General features: G+C 36.9%; 1 protein-coding gene across 7 annotated transcripts in view; it reads left to right on the forward strand.

The window, feature by feature from the left end:
• ATRX (ATRX chromatin remodeler) overlaps positions 1-16,005 on the forward strand; it is a 300,724-nt gene that overhangs the window by 53,014 nt on the left and 231,705 nt on the right. For all 7 annotated transcript variants that reach the window (XM_040467879.1, XM_040467878.1, XM_040467882.1 and 4 more), the window contains one exon: positions 13,141-13,253. In XM_040467879.1, coding sequence (XP_040323813.1) covers positions 13,141-13,253 — 113 coding nt within the window. The remainder of the gene's footprint in view (positions 1-13,140; positions 13,254-16,005) is intronic.

Raw genomic sequence — 16,005 nt, forward strand, 5'->3', positions numbered from 1 at the left:
ATTGTAGCCATGGTGGGCGTGGGGAACAGGGTCTAGTGCAGGAAGCAGGGCACTTGGTCCTGGGAAGTGTGCTTTGCCTCATACCTTCTAATCCCACCCTCCATTCCCCTGGACCTGGCTGTGCAAACCAGGTTCACGTAGGATGCCGGGACCTGTAGGGCACTGCTTACAAGATAAGTTTTTTATTTAAAGTTTTTACTTTAAAAAAAAAATTTTTTTTTTCAACGTTTATTTATTTTTGGGACAGGGAGAGACAGAGCATGAACGGGGGAGGGTCAGAGAGAGAGGGAGACACAGAATTGGAAACAGGCTCCAGGCTCTGAGCCATCAGCCCAGAGCCTGATGCGGGGCTCGAACTCACGGACCGCGAGATCGTGACCTGGCTGAAGTCGGACGCTTAACCAACTGTGCCACCCAGGCGCCCCTAAAGTTTTTACTTTAATTCTAGTTAGTTAGCATACAGTGTTATCTTAGCTTCAGGTGTAAAATACACTGATTCATCAATTCCATGAGTGGCTCCTGGGTGGCTCAGTTGGTTAAGCATCTGACTCTTGATTTTGGCTCAGGTCATGATCTCTTGGGTCATGAGTTCGGGCCTGTGTCAGGCTCTGCACTAACAGTGAGGAGACTGCTTGGGGTTCTTTCTCTCTCTCTGTGTCCCTCTCTCTCCCTCCCCTCTCTTGCTGTCCCTTCCCTGCTCGCATTCTTTCTCTCAAAATTAATACACTTTTAAAAAAGCAAAAAAAAAAAAAAAATTCCACATATCTGGTGTTCATCAGAAATGCTCTCCTCAATCCTGATCACCTATTTAAACCCATCCTCCCATCCACCTCCCCACAGGTAACCATCAGTTTGTTCTCTGTAATTAGGAGTATGTTTTTAAATTTTTCTTTTTTTCCCTTTGCTTGTTTGTTTCATTTCTTAAATTCCACACATGACTAAAATCATACAGTGTTTGTCTTTCTCTGACTTAATAGTTTTGATTTGCATTTCCCTGATGATGAGTGTTGTTGAGCATCTTCTTAAAAAAATATTTATTTAGGGATGCCTGGTAGCTCAGTTGGTTAAGCGTCCGACCGCAGCTCAGGTCATGATCTCACTGCTTGTGAGTTCGAGCCCCACATCGGGCTCTGTGTTGACAGCTCAGAACCTGGAATCTGCTTCAGATTCTGTCTCTGTCTCTCTCTCTGTGCCCCACCCCTGCTCGCTCTCTCTCTCTCTCTCTCAAAGATAAATATACATTAAAAAGTTAAAAAAAATATTTACTTATTTGTTTTGAGAGAGGGCGGGGAGGGAGAAGTGTGGGGAGGGACAGAGAGAGGGGAGAGAATCCCAAGCATGCTCCACGCTGCCAGTGCAGAGCCCAACATGGGGTTGGAAGTCAAGGACCATGAGATCATGACCTGAGCTGAAACCGAGTCAGATCCTTAACCAACTGAGCCACCCAGGTGTCCCTAGCATCATTTCTTATGACTGTTTGCCATGTGAATATTTTCTTTGGAGAAATGTCTGTTCATGTCTTCTGCCCATTTTCTAATTGGATTATTTGGTTTCAGGTGTTGTAAAAGAGCTTTATGTATTTTGGATACTAGCCCTTTATCAGATATGTTGTTTGCAAATGTCTTCTCTCATTCCTTAGGTTGCCTTTTAGGATTTTTAAAAAATTTTTATTTTGAGGGAGAGAGAGAGAGCACATGAGCAAGTGAGCACAAGTGGGGGAGAGGCAGAGAGAAGAAAGGGAGAGAGAGAATCCCAAGCAGGCTCTGCATTGTCACAGCACAGTCCAACACAGGGCTTGGTCTCAGGAACCATGAGATCATGACCTGAGCTTAAATCCAGAGTCAAGATGCTTAACCAAGTGAGCCACCCAGGTGCTGCATCCTTTTAGTTTTGTTGATGGTCTCCTTCAATGTGCAGAAGCTTTTTATTTTGATGAAGCTCAGTAGTTTATTTTTACTTTTGTTTCCCTTGCCTCAGGAGACATATCTAGAAAAATACTGCTACAGCTAATGTCTGAGACTTTACTATCTATGCTTTCTTCTAGGATTTTTATGGTTTCCTGTCTCCCATTTACTTCTTTCATCCATTTTGAAATTATTTTTGTGTGTGGTGTAAGAAAGTGGTCTAGTTTCATCCTTTTGCATGTCCCTGTCAGGTTTTCCCAACACCGTTTGTTGAGGAGACTGTTGTTTTCCCATTGGATATTTTTTCCTGCTTATTGAAAATTGACCATACAGTTGTGGGTTTATTTTTGGGTTTTTATTCTGTTTTGTTTACCTTTGTGTCTGTTTTTGTTTCAATACTGTACTGTTTTGAGAACTATAGCTTTGTAATATAACTTGAAGTCCAGAATTGTGATACCTCCAGCTTTAGTTTTATTTTTCAAGATTGCTTTTGCTATTCAGGGTCTTTTGTGGTTCCATACACATTTTAGGATTGTTTGTTCAAGTTCTGTGAAAAATGCTGTTGGATTGCTTGGATGGCTGACAGTAGAACATGGGAGACTTGATCTTAGGGTCATTAGTTCAAGCCCCACATTGGGCAGAGCTTACTTAAAAAAATAAAGATTTGGTTTTAAAAATCAAAGCTGTTGGTATTTTGGTAGGGATTGTACTAAATGTGTAGATTGCTTTGGGTAATATAGACATTTTAACAATATTTGTTCTTCCAATCCATGAGCATGGAATGTCTTCCCATTTTTTTGTATCCTCTTGAATTTCTTTCATCAATGTTTTGCAGTTTTCAGAATACAGGTCTTTCACCTCATTGGTTAGGTTTATTCCTAGGTATCTTATTTTTGGTGTGATTGTAAATGAGATTGATTCCTTGATTTCTCTTTCTGATGCTTTATTTTATTTATTTATTGTATAGAAGTGCAGCAGATTTCGTTAGATTGATTTTGTATCTTGCGACTTGACTGCATTTGTGTATCAGTGCTAGCAATTTTTTGGTGGAGTCCTTCACGTTTTCTATATGTAGTATGATGTCATCTGCAAAAAGTTTAACTTCTTCCTTGCCTATTTGGATGCCTTTTATTTCTGTTGTCTGATTGCTGTGGTTAGGACATCTAGTACTATATTGAATAAAAGTAGTGGTTAGGACATCTAGTACTGTGTTGAATAAAAGTAGTGAGAATGGGGGCGCCTTCGAGGCTCAGTCTGTTGAGTGTTTTTCTCTCAGGTCATGATCTCACAGTTAGTGAGTTTGAGCTCCACATCAGGCTGCTGCTGTCAGTGCGGAGCCCACTTCGGATCCTCTGTCTCCCCCTCTCTGCACCTCCCCTACTCATGTTCTCTCTGTCAAAAATAAAAACATTAAAAACAAGAATAGTGAGAGTGGACATCCCTGTCTTGTTCCTGACCTTAGGAACAAAACCTCTCAGTTTTTCCCCATTAAAGATGTTATTAGGGGCACCTGGATGGCTCAGTTGGCCAAGTGTCCAGCTTTGGCTCAAGTCATGATCTCAGGGTTTGTGAGTTTGAGCCCTGTGTTGGGCTCTGTGCTGACAGCTTGGAGCCTGGAGCCTGCTTCGGATTCTGTGTCTCCCTCTCTCTCTGCCCCTCCCCTGCTCACGCTCTGTCTCTCTCTCAAAAATAAACATTAAAAAAATTAAAGGATGATATTAGCTGTGGGGTTTTCATATGTGGCCCTTATTATGTTGAGGTATATTCCCTCTAAATTTACTTGTTGAGAGATTTTATCATAAGTGAATTTTGAACTTTCTCAGGTGCTCTTTCTGCATCGATTGAAATTATATGATTTTTGTCTTTCCTCTTATTGATGTGATGTATCATGTTGATTGATTTTTGAATATTGAACCACACTTGTATCCCAGGAATAATCTCACTTGATCATGGTGAGTGATTTTTTAATGTACTGTTGGATTTGGTTTGCTGGTGTTTTGTTGAGAATGTTTGCATCTGTGTTCATCAGGGATGTTGACCTGTGGCTATCTTTTTTAGTGGTGTCTTTATCTTGTTTTGGTATTAGGGTAATACTGGCCTCATAGAATGAGTTTGGGTGTTTTCCTTCCTTTTCTACCGTTTGGAATAGTCTGAGAAAACCAGGTGTTAACTCTTTATTAAATGTTTGATAGAATTCCATCTATAAAGCCATCTGGTCCTGGACTTGTGTTTCTTGGGAGTTTTTTGATTATTGATTCAATTTTTTTGCTGGCTATCGGTCTGTTCAAATATTCTATTTATTCCTGTTTCAGTTTTGGTAATTTATGTTTCTAGGAATTTATCCCTTTCTTGTAGGTTGTCCAATTTTTTGGCATATACTTTTTCATAATACTCTCTTATTTGTATTTCTGTGGTGTTGATTGTTATTTTTCCTCTCTCATTTGTCATTTTATTCATTTGAGTCCTTTCTCTCTTTTTCTTGATAAGTGTGGCTAGATATTTATCAATTTTATTTATCTTTTCAAAGAACCAGCTCCTGGTTTCATTAATCTTTTCTTTTTTTTTTTTAGTTTCTGTATCATTTATTTCTGCTCTAATTTTTATTATTTTCCTCCTGTTGGATTTAGCTTTTGTTTTTCTAGCTCCTTTAGTTGTAAATTTAAATTATTTGAGATTCTTCTTGCTTCTTGAGGTATGCCTATATTGCTATAAGCTTTCCTTTTAGAACTGCTTTTGCTTCCTCCTACAGGTTTTGAGCCATTGTGTTTTCAGTTTCATTCATTTCCATATACTTTATTTTTGAGAGAGAGAGAGAGCGAGAGAGAGAGGCAGGCATGTGCTTAGGAGGGCCAGAGGGAGAGAGGGATAATCTTAAGCAGGGTCCATGTTCAGCACAGAGCCTTACATGAGGGTTGATCTCATGACCATGAGATCCTGACCTGAAGTGAAATCAAGAGTCAGATGCTTAACTGACTGAGTCACCCAGGCGACCCTCAATGTACTTTTTTAAATTTCCTGGTTGACCCATTCATTGTTTAGTAGCATGTTATTTCACTTCTGTGTGAATGTGGTCTTTCCAGACTTTTTGTTGGGGTCGACTTATAGTTTCATAGTGTTGTGGTTAGAAAATATGCATGGTATGACTTCAGTCTTTTTGAATTTGTTGGGGATTGTTTTGTGGACTAATATGTGAAGATACTTGTTTTATTATTAATGAAGGTGGTAATTAAAATTTAATGGTCTTTGTTTCAGAATTTTAGATTATTAGAATTTTGTAGATAAAGCTAAAGTTCCATTTGAACTATTTTTAGTTTCTTTATATTGACTCATGTTGCTCTAGTTCATTCATTTAACTGCTGTATAGTATTCTTTTATGTGAACATATAATCTATCCATTCTGTTTTTTGTGAATAATTAATTGGGTTATTTCCAAATTTTCTCTAGTGTAAACAGTGCTGAAGTTAGTACATTCTTTGTTCATATCTTTAGGGGCCAGGTGCAACACCAACTTTCTTTTATAATATTTACTTGATAATATTAAATATCTTTTAAAATATTTACCATTTTAGGGGCACCTTGGCTCAGTTGGTTAGGCATCCAACTTTGGCTCAGGTCATGATCTCATGGCTCGTGAGTTTGAGCCCCACTTTGAGCTTTGTGCTGACAGCTCAGAGCCTGGAACCTGCTTAGGATTCTGTGTCTCCCTCTCTCTCTCTGCCCCTCCCCCAGTCACGCTCTGTCTCTCTCAAAAATAAACATTAAATTAGAAAAAATTTACCATTTTACCATTTTTAAGTGTATGATTCAGTGGGTTTAGGTAAATATATTGGCATTCTTGTGCAACCATCATCACTCCCCATTTCCAGAACTTTTTCATCATTTCCCAAACAGAAACTGTACCCATTAAACAATAACTGCATTCCCTCCCCCTTCCAGCCCTCTATTCTTTCTGTCTCTATGAATTTCAAGGAACATCAACCAAGTGGAATTACATATTTTTCCTTTTGTTGTGTCTGGCTTGCTCATTTAGTATGTTTTAAAAATTCATTTATGTTATAGCATGTGTCAGAATTTCATTTCTTTTTAGGCAATATCATTTCCTTTTATTCCTTTTATTTTTCCGTTCACCTATTTTTGATGGATTTTGGCCGTTGTAAATAATCCTGGTATGAACATTTGTGTGCAAATATTTGTTTGATTTCCGACTTTCTTTTGGATATATACTTACAGGTGGAATTGCTGGATCATATGGTAATTCTTTTAAAAAAATTGTTTTTATTATGTTTCTTTATTTTTGAGAGGCAGAGAGAGACAGAGCATGAATGGGGGAGGGGCAGAGAGAGAGGGAGACACCGAATCCAAAGCAGGCTCCAGGCTCTGAGCCGTGGGTCATATGGTAATTCTGTTTAACTTTTTGAGGTATTACCATATTGTTTTTCTGCAGTGGGTGTACCATTTGATATTCCTACCAGCAATACACCCAGGGTTGTAATAGCTCCACATTCTCATCAGCACTCATTTTTTCCCATTTTTTTGTAATAAAAATGGGTGTGAAATGGTACCTCATTTTGGTTTTGATTTGTTTTCCCTATAGTGTTGTAAGCCTCTTTTTGTGTGCTTATTGGATATTTGTACATTTCTCTGGAGAAATATCTATTCAAGACCATCGACTATTCTTAAATTTGTTTTTTGTTGTTGAGTTCTGGGATTTTCTTATATAATACTGTGGATGTTAATACCACTTCAGATATATGATTTGGAAATATTTTTTCATAATCTGTGTGTTCTCTTTTCACTCTCTTTATAGTGTCCTTTGATGCACAGGAGTTTTTCATTTTAGTGAAATTCAGTTATTTTTTTTCTATTGTTGCATTGTACTTTTGATATCATGTTCAAGAAACCATCACCAAATCCAGGGGCGCCTGGGTGGCTCAGTCGTGAGTTCGAGTCCCGCATCAGGCTCTGTGCTTACAGCTCAGAGCCTGGAGCCTGCTTCAGATTCTGTGTCTCCCTCTCTCTATGCCCCTCCCCCATTCAACGCTCTCTCTCTGTCTCTCAAAAATAAATGTTAAAAAAAAACAAAAAAAGAAAAATCATCACCAAATCCAATGTCCCAAGGATTCTTTCCTGTGTTTTCTTTGAGTAATTTAATAGTTTTAGCTAGTATGTTTAGTTCTTTGTTGCCTTTTATGTTAATTTTTATTATATCAGGTAAGGGTCCAGCTTTATTCTTTGGCATGTGGATATCCCATTTTTCCAGCCCTTTTATTGAAAGAACTGCCCTTTCTCTATGGAATGATTTTGACACCTTTGGTGAAAATCAATTGACCATATGCACACAAGGGTTTTGGTGTTTCTGTTCCATTGGCCTATGAGTTTGTCCTTATGTCAATACTGTACTGTTTCATTTATTTTAGCTCTGCAGTTAGTTTCGAAATCAGGAAGTGTGAGTTCTCCAAATTTGTTCTTTTTCATGATTGTTTTGGTTATTTGTGATTCCTGGAGCTTCCCCATGAATTTTAGGATGGCCTTTTCTGTTTTCTGCAAAATATGCTGTTGAGATTTTGATAGGGGTTGAAATGAATTTCTAGGTCATTTGTGTAGTATTGTCATTTTAACTTTTAGTATTGTGTAGTGTCATATTAATTTTTTCTAACCCATAGAAACTATATTTCCATTTATTTGTGTCTTCAATTTCAACAATGAAAACATTGCTGTTTTGCAGTTTTCAGTGTTTAAGTCTTTTGCCTCCTTGATTAAATTTATTCCAAAATATTGTTTCTGATGCTATTGTAAATGGAATTGTTTTCTTAATTTCCTTTTTGGACTGTTCATTGTTAGTGTGTAGAAATGCAATTAGTTCTTGTGGTTGATACTGTATCCACTAAGTTTACTGAATTTATTTAACTATCTCAATTTTTTTGCGACATCTTGAACTTTTTTTTTTTTTGAGAGTGCATGATATGGGGGGAGGGGAAAGAGGGAGGGAGAGAGAGAGAAAGAAAATCTTAAGCAGGCTCCACCTTAAGCAGACTCCACTCAGCCTGGAGCCCAATGTGGGGCTTGATCCCAAGATCCCTGGGTTCATGACCTGAGCTGAAATCAAGAGTAGATGCTTAACCAACTGAGCTATCCAGGAGCCATTTTCTACATATAAGAAGCCATCTGTGAACAGAAATAACTTAACTCTTTCCAATTTGGATAACATGCTATTTTAAATAGTCATGAAGTGAACAAAAATTTTTAAATTGTTTACCATTCTTTTTTCCATTAAAAAACGTATTTTGGTCAATATGATCACACCCATGGTCATATTACCAAATTTTAGAGACTGTGTGGTCCATGGCTGTGCCTTAAACACAGCAGCCCATCTATGGGAACAGATGCATGAATGGATTAAATGTGAAAAATAGTTTTTTTAAATACATTACCATTGTGGCAAACTGGGTAATGAATACACAATCTTTTTTAAAACAGCATGTCACTCTCCATTTATCTCAAAATGAAAAATTTAATTCAAAAAATGGCTAGTTCCTCTATGCATATACATCTCCAAAATAAAAGTACAAAAGAGTACACATAAAATTTTTGTAATTCCACAGTTATTCATGGAAAAAAATTAGTAACACATTCAAGGGAAAGAACACAGCCGTTAGTTAAAAATATTGACATTAGGACTCAAAATTTGTCTAAAATCTAGTCATTCATGATATGGTTACCTTACAGTAGGAATTAAAGTTTTTATGATCCACTGGCAGATAGGTCAATTTTTACAGGTCATCAGCAACAAGCCCATGTTATAATTGTGTAACTGTGAGCATGAAGGCGGTACACATTCTTTCTCAATGGAGATTTTTAATTTTTAATGTTTTTTATGTTTATTTTTGGGAGACAGAGAGACAGAGTAGGGGAGGGGCAGAGAGAGAGGGAGACACAGAATCTAAAGCAGGCTCCAGGCTCCGAGCCTTCGGCACAGAGCCCGATGCAGGGCTCGAACCCACGAAGTGCGGGATCATGATGACCTGGGGCAAAGTTGGATGCTCAACCGACTGAGCCACCCAGGCATCCCCCTCAATGCAGATTTTTAATCACTCTTAAAAAGATTGTTTTAAGGACTAGGACCTACAGTTAAGTAACATATATAGTACTGGTTGAGTTAGCTTCACGTTTTAGTAGAGGGATGAAGAGAGTGACAATCATGTCTGGATTAATACAAATATCCTTTGTAATAGTTCACAGTTATGAAACTAATAAATTAATGTATGCAGTTTTGCCTTAGGAAGATTGTTTAGTTTACAAAAGTATTGATAAGTGTCACATTTTAAATGGTTTGTTGGGGGGCACCTGGGTGGTTCAGTTGGTTAAGTGTCCGACTTTGGCTCAGGTCATGACCTTGCAGTTATGACCTTGCAGTTCCTGAGTTCGAGCCCTGCATTGGGCTCTGTGATGACAGCTCAGAGCCTGGAGCTTGCTTGGGATTCTGTGTCTCCCTCTCTTTCTGCCCTTCCCCTGCTCACACTTGGTCTGTCTCTCCTTAAATGGTTTGTTGTGTTTAAAATACTGTTTCCAAGGGCGCCTGTGTGGCTCAGTTGGTTAAGCATGTATTCTTGATTTTGGCTCAGGTCATTATCTTGCAGTTCATGAGTTAGAGCCCCATGTTGTGCTCTGTGCTGATAGCTCAGAGCCTGGAGCCTGCTTGGGATTCTGTGTCTCACTCTCTCCCTGCCCCTCCCACCTCCCCCACTTGCACTATGTTTCTCTGAAAAATGAATAAACATTAAAAAAAGTAAGCTTAAAAAAAGTGTGATTCTAGGAATGAGGCAGATTTTAAAAGGTGACATCAGAGCTTCTATATGCAGATGGGTACTTCCCTTCTCAGTAGGCCATACTGATATCAGTGATGATGTTATTCCTGAGGACATTTTGGGAACTCTCCTTTTGTAGTCAATGTAGAAGTCATGCAAGAAAATGTTAAGGAATATTTGAGATTTCGGTAAAAAAGTTATTTTATCCAACCTGATAATTCACCATATTTGACTCTAAATGACATTTAGCTGTTTGCAAAAATCCCACCCACCTCAAAGAAGATTTTTCAAAAGAATGAGCAAAATTTTTTAAGCATCCACATGTTTTTATCATTTGGCTTCTACCTGGTTTCTTAATTTATAATATAAGACAAACATGTTTATGCCTAAAAGTGCTATCCTTCACAGAAGGAGAAAGTTCTACTGATTGTATTCAATTGTTTTAATTTTTACATGTGGTAGTAGTAATATTAATGGGTTGTGCTGACTTATCCACAGTCCTGACCTTGGTCAGCTACAGCATGGATTCATGTGATAGCTGGCTTTGTGGTTGGAATGAGTGAGAAAAATCACTATTTGGTTGGTTTGCTGTACTCTTTTCTAAAGAATAACTTTTTTCTCTTTTATAATCTGTTGATGGGACAAGAATATAGAACGATATTCTTATTTTTGAATTTTGGTTACAAGAAATTCTGTGTGCCATGGGTTGATACATAGTATCTTTTGATCTGGTTCCATTTTCTAATTTAAGATTAAGGACTCGGAGTAACTCGATAATTTTTTGTACATTTAACTTTTCCAAAGCAAAGTTATGGGAAAAAGTAGAAATCATACACTCTTGGGATCTTTATTCTAGAGGCAAGTTTGTTTTGGAACTTTGTAAAATAACTTTCTTCATTGAAAGAAAATAGTTGCAGTTATGTCTGGTATATCTCATTTCTTTTTCTTTCCCTTAATATCCTGGGTTCTCCCTAACCAAACATAGGAAAATGATGCAGAGGGGGCTACTGGCCTTGGGGTGGGCCTAGTGCACTGCATGAATGGTGGTGGTACCTGGCCCAGGAAGGACTGATAACAACTGTTACTTGATTCACAGTGTTTTAATTTTCATTCTGTTGATTACTAGTGAAGTTGTAGTGCTTTTTCTTCCAATGTTTTGTTACTCCATTGTATTCCCTTTTAAAAAGTTGTTTCTTTTTATTCACTTACTTACTAGGAATTTAGTATTTTTAGAAAATCTAATGAGGATGTTTTTATATTCTTATTTTCAAGTTAGTTTGCCTTTTAAATTTTGGTTATGGATTTTTTGGAAGTGTATATGCAGGTATTACCTTTAAATATATAAATGGATTCTTGAATATCTTCCTCTCTTTGCAATATTTATTGAGAAAATTCACATAAAATTCACGGTTTACATCAATTTAGTTTAGAATTTAATGTTTTTTTCTAGCAAATTTACAATATTGTGCAACTGTCACACTTTGTAATTCTAGAAAATTTTCATTGCCTCCCCAAAATAACACATACCTCCCAATACCCCACTTCCTCTATCCCCTGGCAGTTACTAATCTTACTGTCTTTATAGAATTGCATATATTGGGCATTTTATATCTATAAATGGAATCATTCAATATGTGGCATTTTGCATTTGCCTTTTTTAGCATAATGTTTCCAATGATCATCCATGCTTTAGCATGCTTTAGGATGAATATTTCTTTCCTTTTTATTGGGATATAATATTCTATTGTTTAGCAGTTGGTGGACATTTGGGTACTTTCTCCTTTTGTTGGCTATTATGAACATTGCCATGACCATTTGTGTACAGTATTTTTTGTGTGGGCATGTGATTTTATTCCCTTGGATATATATCTAGGAATGGAATTACTGAGTCATTTGGAAACTTTATGTTTAACTTTTTGAGTTATCACTAAACATTTTTATAGTGCCTGTACCATTTTACATCTCTATCAGCAATGTATTTGGGTTCCAATTTCTTTACACACTTGCCAACTCTTATTTTTCATTTTAAAAATTATATCCACTCTAAAGAGTGGTATCTTACTATGGTTTTGATTTGCATTTTCCTTTTTTAAAAAAAGTGTTTATTTGAGGCAGAGAGAGTGTGTGCATGTGCATGGGAGGGGCATAGAGGAAGAGAATCTGAAGCATGCTGTGTGCTGTCATTGCAGACCCAGTAGCGGGGCTTGATCTCACAAATTGTGAGATCACGACCTGAGCGAAATCAAGAGTTGGAAGCTCTACCCAGTGAGCCACCCAGGCACCTAATGCATTGTCCTAATGACTCATAATCTTGAGCATTTTTCATGTGTATAAATGTTTTATTTATTTTTGAGAGAGAGAGAGACAGAGTATGAGCAGGGGAGGGGCAGAGAGAGGGAGACACAGAGACTGAAGCAGGTTTCAGCCTCTGAGCTGTCAGCACAGAGCCTGACACAGGGCTCAAACACATGAATCACAGGATCATGACCTGAGCTGAAGTTGGACGCTGAACCGACTGAGCCACCCAGGTGCCCCTGCATTTTTCATGTGTTTACTGGCCCTTTGTATATCTTCTTTGGGGAAATGTATATCTAAGTCCTTTGCCCATTTTTAAATTGGGTCTTCTTTTATTGTTTTAATTGTAAAAATTCTTTATTAAAAGTATAAAAATCATTTTAAAGGATATATATTGTCTTATTAAAGGATATATATTATATAAAAGGCTATTAATATCTTTTCAGATATATGATTTGAAGATAGTTTTCTTTAGCTGTATGGATTTTCTCTTTACTTTCTTGATGTTATCTTTTAATGCACAAAAGTTTTAAATTTCAATGAAGTGAGTTTTATCTATTTTTCATCTTTTAAAAGTTTAGGAAAACATACTAGAATTGGGGTACATGTTTATTTTTGTGCATTTTTAAATTTTAACTTGTATAACTCTGTTGGATTACAGATGTACCTATTATATAACTTAGCAGGATATGCTGTAACAATTAAGCTGCATAAATATTTCCCTGGGAATCTGTGAGCTCTTCTAAGTCCTGTTTTAAATTTTATTCATCTTTGTGTCATTTATACAATTATTCTGTGACAAGCAGAAGACAGAATGATAAACAAAAAAACTGTAGAAGCTTTCCAGGGAGTGTTTAGTAAATATATTCGATTGTAAACGATGTAGAGCAAAATCTCATCAGCTTTTTCCTTAAATTATATTTTGATCCTGGGTAAGTATAAAGTAGGTTGGGTTGTTTATATTTTCAAATTCTTACTGAAATAATTAACATTCATTTTTAAAATTTTTATATTGAATATGCTTTCTTTCAGATGACTTACAGTATAGATATGTTTTCAGTTTGTTAGACCCTTACACTTGATTAAATATATGACAAGCTAATTAAGGAAGTTCTTTAAATTTTTTGTTTTAATAGTGAAAGCAAGTTGAATACATTGGTGCAGAAGCTTCATGACTTCCTGGCACACTCATCAGAAGAATCTGAAGAAACAAGTTCTCCTCCAAGACTTGTGATGAACCAAAGCACAGGTAAATTGAAAAATAATATGCAATATCTTCTAGTCTATTTTCCATTCATTTTTGGGAGGGAGGGAGAAGCTAGCAAAAGCTTTAATAGCTCTTATGTATTTAGTATTTAGCTAATATCTGATATTAGAGAATTATTTCATTTGAGAGAGAGAGAGAGAGAATCCCAGGTGGGCTCTGTGTTGATGCAGGGCTTGATCCCATGACCTGAGCAGAAATCAAGAGTCAGGATGCTCAACCAGCTGAGTCACCCAGGTGCTCCTGATGTTGGAGATTTTAATTTAGATAAATAAAATGTAGGTTGTGTGGTTATAGGTGCTTATAGAATGATGTACTTATGGTTTTATGCCTAATGGAGATGTCTTCTAGAGTGGGTGATAAATGTCACTATGAAAAATAGGTAGTATTAGAAGAGGCGGGAGCAGTATAGAAATAAATTATCTTAGCAGTTGTTTGTGTATTATGAGTTAAATTTTTATGTTTGATAACTTCTCTGAGTAGAATTGGTATATTTTTTTGTATAAATAAGACTTAACATCTCCTTTGTCCCTCCTTTTCTACTTTTTAAAAGTATCCTGTGTCATGTGATGATCACTTATTTTCAGGTTTTCATGGGTAGCTACATATAGAAGAACTGAATACACACACATACACACACACAAATACATGCATGTGCACCGCAGATAAAATTGGTACAAAAAGTATAGTAGAGGTAGACCACAGTGAGAAGTTAACCATATATGTAATTAGAGTTCCACAAGGAGAGAAAATTAAACTCCTAAAGATCAAAACAACAACAACAACAACAACAAAACCAAGAGAAAAACTTAGAAGCAGGCAGAGGAAAAAATTCATTGCTTTCAAAGGGAATAGCAGTAACAGTGATAGCATAAATGAATGATAGAAGCTACATGACTTTAAAGTACCAAATGAAAATAATTGCCATCTTGGTACTCTATATTCAGTGAAAATGTCTTTCAAAAGTGAAGGTGAAATTAATATAGAAAAAAAGTGAGAACTCCATGTTAGTAGACCTACACTAGTTGAAATACTAAAAGCTTTTTTTTAATCAGAAGGAAAATAATTTGAAATGACAATACCAAAATACAGAAATTAATGAATAATAATGGGAAGGGTAAGTAGGTGGGTAAAACTAAATATGTAGTGTTATCTAATCCATAGTCCTTATTCTTAATTCAGAAATTGCCCCAACAGTTTTTATAGATAAGTTGTTCCTCCCAAGTCAAGGATCTGCTTGAAGATAACATATTGTGTATAGTGGTCTCTTTGGTCTTTTCAAATCTAAAACCATTTCTCTGTTGGAACCATGACAATTTTGAAATGCAAAGGTCTATTACATTGGTGACCCTTGATGTGAATTTGTCTGAATAGGTAGATTCAGATTGCTTATTTATTTTTTTGGTCAAGGTTACTATGTAAGTGGTGCTGTGTTGTTGTCAATACATCATCTCACAAGACACATGATGTAATTTTTTTCTTTTTTTTAAAGTTTTTATTCATTTTTGAGAGAGAGAGAACAAGCAAGGGAGGGGTAGAGAGAGATGGAAGCAGAGAATCCCAAGCAGGTTCCCCACTATCAGCACAGAGCCTGATGCAGGGCTCAAACCCATGAACCATGATGTCTGGAGCTGAAATCAAGAGTCAGATGCTTAGCCGACTGAGCCACCCAGGTGCCCCTGTAATTTTTTTCTTTTTATAACACTTTTTAAAAAAATAGTATGTATTTTTGAGAGAGAGACAGCACGCAAGAGGGGAAGGGGCACAGAGAGGGAGACACAGAATCTGAAGCAGGCTCCAAGATCTGAGCTGTCAGCACAGAGCCTGACACAGGGCTTGAATCCACGAACTGTGAGATCATGATCTGAGATGAAGTCAGATGCTTAACTGACTAAGCCACCCAGGCACCCCTGTAATTTTTTTCTTTTATTGGTGATGTTAACTTAGGATACTTTGTTATGGTTGATTTGCTAGATTAATCCACTGTAAACTTAATGATTTATTCCTTTGTAACTAATAAGTAATTTGTAGGAGATTACTGTGAAACTAGGTATTCTTTTTCCTCATCAAAAGTTAATTTATGTGTTTTCTGTTGCAAATTAACACAAGCATGGCAGCTTCCAATAATCCAAATGTATTATTTCACATTTCTGTAGGTCAGGAGTCCAGTGACCTTTTCTGGCCTCTGCCCAGGGTATCACAGGGCTAAAGTGAAAGTGTCATTAAGACTATGTTCTTTTTCTCGCTCTCTTCCAAAAATAAATAAACATTAAAAAAATTTTAGGCTGTGTCTCTCTCTTCTACCCCTCCCCTGCTCACACTCTTTTTCTCTCTCTCCTTCAAAAATAAATAAACATAAAAAAAATGACTATGTTCCTTTCTGGGGTGCCTGGGTGACTCAGTCAGTTAAACATCCGACTCTTGGTTTCAGCTCTGGTGACGATCTCAACAGTTTATGAGTTTGAGCCCTGCATTGGGCTTTGTGCTAATAGTGCAGAATCTGCTTGGGATTCTCTCTCTCTCCCTCTTTCTGCCCATCCCTGGCTCACATGTTATGTCTCTGTCTCTCACAAAATAAATAAATAAACTTAAAAACATAAAGACTGCATTCCTTTTTGAAGGCTCTGTGGGAAAATCCATTTCTGTGCTCATTCAGATTGTTGGCAGAATTCAAGTCCTTGTGGTTGTACTTCTGAGGTTCCCATTTCTTTGTGGTCATTGGACAAGATCCTCTCAG

This window comes from Herpailurus yagouaroundi, unplaced genomic scaffold, assembly GCF_014898765.1.
Source record: "Herpailurus yagouaroundi ecotype Mexico unplaced genomic scaffold, PumYag 67623, whole genome shotgun sequence".
Classification (NCBI taxonomy): Eukaryota; Metazoa; Chordata; class Mammalia; order Carnivora; family Felidae; genus Herpailurus; species Herpailurus yagouaroundi.